At 36.8% G+C, this 6,568-nt stretch overlaps 1 protein-coding gene across 2 annotated transcripts in view; it reads right to left on the bottom strand.

Annotated features, from left to right (window-relative positions):
- arhgef2 (rho/rac guanine nucleotide exchange factor (GEF) 2) overlaps positions 1 to 3,098 on the bottom strand; it is a 38,940-nt gene extending 35,842 nt beyond the window's left edge. For both annotated transcript variants that reach the window (XM_044359428.1, XM_044359429.1), the window contains exon 1: positions 2,976 to 3,098. In XM_044359428.1, coding sequence (XP_044215363.1) covers positions 2,976 to 3,056 — 81 coding nt within the window. In that variant the 5' untranslated portion in view covers positions 3,057 to 3,098. The remainder of the gene's footprint in view (positions 1 to 2,975) is intronic.
- Between the last annotated feature and the right edge of the window lie 3,470 nt (positions 3,099 to 6,568).

Here is a 6,568-nt window from a genome sequence, read left to right as displayed (position 1 = left end):
AACTGAAAAAAATAAGATAGATTCTATTATTATATTATATTACATATTACACCATATTATATTATATTATATTATATTATATTATATTATATTATATTATATTATATATTACACCATATTATATTATATTATATTATATTATATTATATTATATTATATTATATTATATATTACATATTACACCATATTATATTATATTATATTATATTATATTATATTATATATTACATATTACACCATATTATATTATATTATATTATATTATATTATATTATATTATATTATATTATATTATATTATATATTACACCATATTATATTATATTATATTATATTATATTATATTATATTATATTATATTATATTATATTATATTATATTATATTATATTATATTAAATTGAAAGTTATATTTCAGTCAAGTTATTAAAGATCCTGACAAACAAACAGACTTTATTATAGTGTGAACATGAACATATGAAACATGTCAGATCTTCCATCAACATGTTTCTTAAAGAAATTAAAGATGTTTTTATTTTTAATCTTTGTTGTTTATTTTATTGTTCACATGAACGTTTATTATTGTTCTTAATATATTAAATATTATTGTTTTATTCATTGTTGTTTGTTTTGTTCCAGTTATGTGTTTACATGTACACAGTATCTATGTGTACTGTATATGTACACAGTATATACGAGCTGAATGAAACATCTGCACACAGCTGCCTCCTGGTACAGACTGATACCACGTTACCATGACAACCAGCTACAACAGATAACACAGGAGAGGAGGAAGTGATGACATCCTGCTGTCTGCAGAGGCAACAACCAGCAGAAAGCTCCACCCCTCCCCCTGCTGACAGGATGAGGAACTACATGCACACACCGTTACTGCAGTACTACTGCAGTACTACTATAGTACTACCATAGTACTACAGCCTGCAGAGCTGCTGGTCAGCTGGTTCTCACAGTATTACTGCAACTTTATCTCAACATTACTCCATCAGTGAAGTAACTGAAGTATATTAAATACTGATCAGTAGAGCCAGTAGTACTGCTGCACATTACTCAGTATTACACAGTAAAGTACTCTGTTGTTTAACACAGTATTACACAGTAAAGTACTCTGTTGTATAACACAGTATTACACAGTAAAGTACTCTGTTGTATAACACAGTATTACACAGTAAAGTACTCTGTTGTATAACACAGTATTACACAGTAAAGTACTCTGTTGTATCACACAGTATTACACAGTAAAGTACTCTGTTGTATAACACAGTATTACACAGTAAAGTACTCTGTTGTATAACACAGTATTACACAGTAAAGTACTCTGTTGTATCACACAGTATTACACAGTAAAGTACTCTGTTGTATAACACAGTATTACACAGTAAAGTACTCTGTTGTATCACACAGTATTACACAGTAAAGTACTCTGTTGTATAACACAGTATTACACAGTAAAGTACTCTGTTGTATAACACAGTATTACACAGTAAAGTACTCTGTTGTATAACACAGTATTACACAGTAAAGTACTCTATTGTATAACACAGTATTACACAGTAAAGTACTCTGTTGTATAACACAGTATTACACAGTAAAGTACTCTGTTGTATAACACAGTATTACACAGTAAAGTACTCTGTTGTATAACACAGTATTACACAGTAAAGTACTCTGTTGTATAACACAGTATTACACAATAAAGTACTCTGTTGTTTAACACAGTATTACACAGTAAAGTACTCTATTGTATAACACAGTATTACACAGTAAAGTACTCTGTAGTATAACACAGTATTACACAGTAAAGTACTCTGTTGTATAACACAGTATTACACAGTAAAGTACTCTATTGTATAACACAGTATTACACAGTAAAGTACTCTGTTGTATAACACAGTATTACACAGTAAAGTACTCTGTAGTATAACACAGTATTACACAGTAAAGTACTCTGTTGTATAACACAGTATTACACAGTAAAGTACTCTATTGTATAACACAGTATTACACAGTAAAGTACTCTGTTGTATAACACAGTATTACACAGTAAAGTACTCTGTTGTATAACACAGTATTACACAGTAAAGTACTCTGTAGTATAACACAGTATTACACAGTAAAGTACTCTATTGTATAACACAGTATTACACAGTAAAGTACTCTATTGTATAACACAGTATTACACAGTAAAGTACTCTGTAGTATAACACAGTATTACACAGTAAAGTACTCTGTAGTATAACACAGTATTACACAGTAAAGTACTCTATTGTATAACACAGTATTACACAGTAAAGTACTCTGTTGTATAACACAGTATTACACAGTAAAGTACTCTGTTGTATAACACAGTATTACACAGTAAAGTACTCTGTTGTTTAACACAGTATTACACAGTAAAGTACTCTGTTGTATAACACAGTATTACACAGTAAAGTACTCTATTGTATAACACAGTATTACACAGTAAAGTACTCTGTTGTATAACACAGTATTACACAGTAAAGTACTCTATTGTATAACACAGTATTACACAGTAAAGTACTCTGTTGTATAACACAGTATTACACAGTAAAGTACTCTGTTGTATAACACAGTATTACACAGTAAAGTACTCTGTAGTATAACACAGTATTACTCAGTAAAGTACTCTGTAGTATAACACAGTATTACACAGTAAAGTACTCTGTAGTATAACACAGTATTACACAGTAAAGTACTCTGTAGTATAACACAGTATTACACAGTAAAGTACTCTGTAGTATAACACAGTATTACACAGTAAAGTACTCTGTTGTATCACACAGTATTACACAGTAAAGTACTCTGTTGTATAACACAGTATTACTCAGTACAATAGAGTGAAAAAGATTAAATGATCTCACAGTTGATTCTGAAAATGTTTCTGACCTTTGACCTCAAGCTTCACATCTTTTTATCCAATCACTGATCAGTAACTCACCTGTCCATGAGCGGCCATCTTGTAGAGGAAGCTGAGAGTTTGTTCCAGAGGACTTCCTGTTGGCCTTCCTCCCCTCCTCATGACCTCCTCTTCCTCCTGTCACTCTTCCTCCTCCTCCTCCTCTTCCTCGTCCTTGTGTCACTCACCTAAAGGAAACAGATCAAACTGATCAAACCGCAGGAAGTCAAGAGTTGATACAATAAAATCAGTTTGTTTTTAATATAAATATTGTTTAATGATCAGCTGACAGATTATTAACATGATCGACAGTCTGTTTCTGATTGGTTCCCTGCAGGGATCAATACTGAGTCATCATGTTCAAACACTAACATGTATTCATACTGAAATACATCTATATTCAACCAAAACACAAGACCAAAGCTTCCTGCTGCGTTTCTATGACTCGTTCCTGTAGATACACTGTAGTACGTTCTATAGAGAGCTACACATCTGACTGTATTTACACTATATACACATTTATACACTATCAACCATTAAACTACATAAACACAATATACACATTTATACACTATCAACCATTAAACTACATAAACACAATATACACATTTATACACTATCAACCATTAAACTACATAAACACAATATACACATTTATACACTATCAACCATTAAACTACATAAACACAATATACACATTTATACACTATCAACCATTAAACTACATATAAACACTATATACACATTTATACACTATCAACCATTAAACTACATAAACACAATATACACATTTATACACTATCAACCATTAAACTACATATAAACACAATATACACATTTATACACTATCAACCATTAAACTACATAAACACAATATACACATTTATACACTATCAACCATTAAACTACATAAACACAATATACACATTTATACACTATCAACCATTAAACTACATATAAACACTATATACACATTTATACACTATCAACCATTAAACTACATAAACACAATATACACATTTATACACTATCAACCATTAAACTACATATAAACACAATATACACATTTATACTGTATCACAATATTTATATTTATATTTATTGTCATATTTCTTTCTTTTATGAACATTTTAAGACAAAAACCAGGAAACATTTAGTTTAACTAAAGATTTATATTTTGTTCTTCAACACATCAAAACAAACACTGAAGTCAGTAAAACTGAAACAGCAGGACAGTTAACGGTTGTCATGGTAACGCTACACAATAAAGGAGGAGTCAAGAAATCAATATTTCAGTTTAATAATGTTTAGAAATCACTGCATTAAAAAGTAAACACACACACACACACACATATATATATATATACTGTAACAATAACAACACAACATTATTGATTATTGATTATTGATTATTGATATATCTGCTGTGTTAAAATGTTAAAACTAATATCAGGAGGAGTCACACGTACCGCAGAGAGGTCGGAGGTCGATCAGCTGAAAAACACTGACTGTGTGTGTGTGTGTGTGTGTGTGTGTGTGTGTGTGTGTGTGTGTGTGTGTGTGTGTGTGTGTGTGTGTGTGTGTGGAGGCTGGTGCTGGCTGGCACATCGAGTCTGCAGCTGCTCAAGCTGAAGCTGAAAAACACAAAGACACAACTGTCCTCCTCCTCTACCTCCTCCTCTCCTTCTCTACCTCCTTCCTTCCTTCTCTACCTCCTCCTCTCCTTCTCTACCTCCTTCCTTCCTTCTCTACCTCCTCCTCTCCTTCTCTACCTCCTCCTCTCCTTCTCTACCTCCTTCCTTCCTTCTCTACCTCCTCCTCTCCTTCTCTACCTCCTTCCTTCCTTCTCTACCTCCTCCTCTCCTTCTCTACCTCCTTCCTTCCTTCTCTACCTCCTCCTCTCCTTCTCTACCTCCTCCTCTCCTTCTCTACCTCCTTCCTTCCTTCTCTACCTCCTTCCTTCCTTCTCTACCTCCTCCTCTCCTTCTCTACCTCCTCCTCTCCTTCTCTACCTCCTTCCTTCCTTCTCTACCTCCTCCTCTCCTTCTCTACCTCCTTCCTTCTCTACCTTCTTCCTTCCTCCTCTACCTCCTTCTTCCCTCCTCTACCTCCTTCCTTCCCTCCTCTACCTCCTTCCTTCCTTCTCTACCTCCTTCCTTCCTCCTCTACCTCCTTCCTTCCTTCTCTACCTCCTTCCTTCCTTCTCTACCTCCTTCCTTCCTCCTCTACCTCCTTCCTTCCTTCTCTACCTCCTTCCTTCCTCCTCCACCTCCTTCCTTCCTTCTCTACCTCCTTCCTTCCTCCTCTACCTCCTTCCTTCCTTCTCTACCTCCTTCCTTCCTTCTCTACCTCCTTCCTTCCTCCTCTACCTCCTTCCTTCCTTCTCTACCTCCTTCCATCCTCCTCTACCTCCTTCCTTCCTCCTCCACCTCCTTCTTTCCTTCTCTACCTCCTTCTTTCCTTCTCTACCTCCTTCCTTTCCTCCTCTACCTCCTTCCTTCCTTCTCTACCTCCTTCCTTCCTTCTCTACCTCCTTCCATCCTCCTCTACCTCCTCCTCTCCTTCTCTACCTCCTTCCTTCTCTACCTTCTTCCTTCCTCCTCTACCTCCTTCTTCCCTCCTCTACCTCCTTCCTTCCTTCTCTACCTCCTTCCTTCCTCCTCTACCTCCTTCCTTCCTTCTCTACCTTCTTCCTTCCTCCTCTACCTCCTTCCTTCCTTCTCTACCTCCTTCCTTCCTCCTCTACCTCCTTCCTTCCTCCTCTACCTCCTTCCTTCCTCCTCCACCTCCTTCTTTCCTTCTCTACCTCCTTCTTTCCTTCTCTACCTCCTTCCTTCCTTCTCTACCTCCTTCCTTCCTTCTCTACCTCCTTCCTTCCTTCTCTACCTCCTCCTCTCCTTCTCTACCTCCTTCCTCTCCTTCTCTACCTCCTTCCTTCCTTCTCTACCTCCTTCTTTCCTTCTCTACCTCCTCCTCTCCTTCTCTACCTCCTCCTCTCCTTCTCTACCTCCTTCCTTCTCTACCTCCTTCTTCCCTCCTCTACCTCCTTCCTTCCCTCCTCTACCTCCTTCCTTCCTTCTCTACCTCCTTCCTTCCTTCTCTACCTCCTTCTTTCCTTCTCTACCTCCTTCCTTCCTTCTCTACCTCCTTCCTTCCTCCTCTACCTCCTTCCTTCCTCCTCCACCTCCTTCTTTCCTTCTCTACCTCCTCCTTTCCTTCTCTACCTCCTTCCTTCCTCCTCCTGTAGATAGTGTTCAGCACATATACAGATGTTGTGTATTTCAGGACGTCTGCAGGTTGCAGGTTTAGTTGCTGTTGATCTTGGCAGTGAGGATGGAGGTTTTTCTGTGTCCAGCAGACTGAAGCTCCGCCCTGATGACATCATCTCAAAGGAGGTCTGGAGGAGGTGGGATGTGTCATCCAGGAGTTCTGGGATCTGAGTCTGTGTGACACTCACAATCACTCTCAACCAGAACCTGGTAGACACGCCATCTCTGTTAAGACCTCAAACCCTCCAAGTTTCCTCCTCTACCTCCTTCTTTTGTTCTCTACATCCTTTCTTTCTCTACCTCCTCCTTTCCTCCTCTAGCTCCCTCTGTCCTTCCTTCCTCTACCCTTATATTTCCTCCTCTTCT

The sequence above is a fragment of the Thunnus albacares genome, chromosome 8, assembly GCF_914725855.1.
Source record: "Thunnus albacares chromosome 8, fThuAlb1.1, whole genome shotgun sequence".
NCBI classification, from domain to species: domain Eukaryota; kingdom Metazoa; phylum Chordata; class Actinopteri; order Scombriformes; family Scombridae; genus Thunnus; species Thunnus albacares.
The sequence above is the reverse complement of the archived record's forward strand: the minus strand, read 5'-3'. Positions and strand labels throughout refer to the sequence as shown.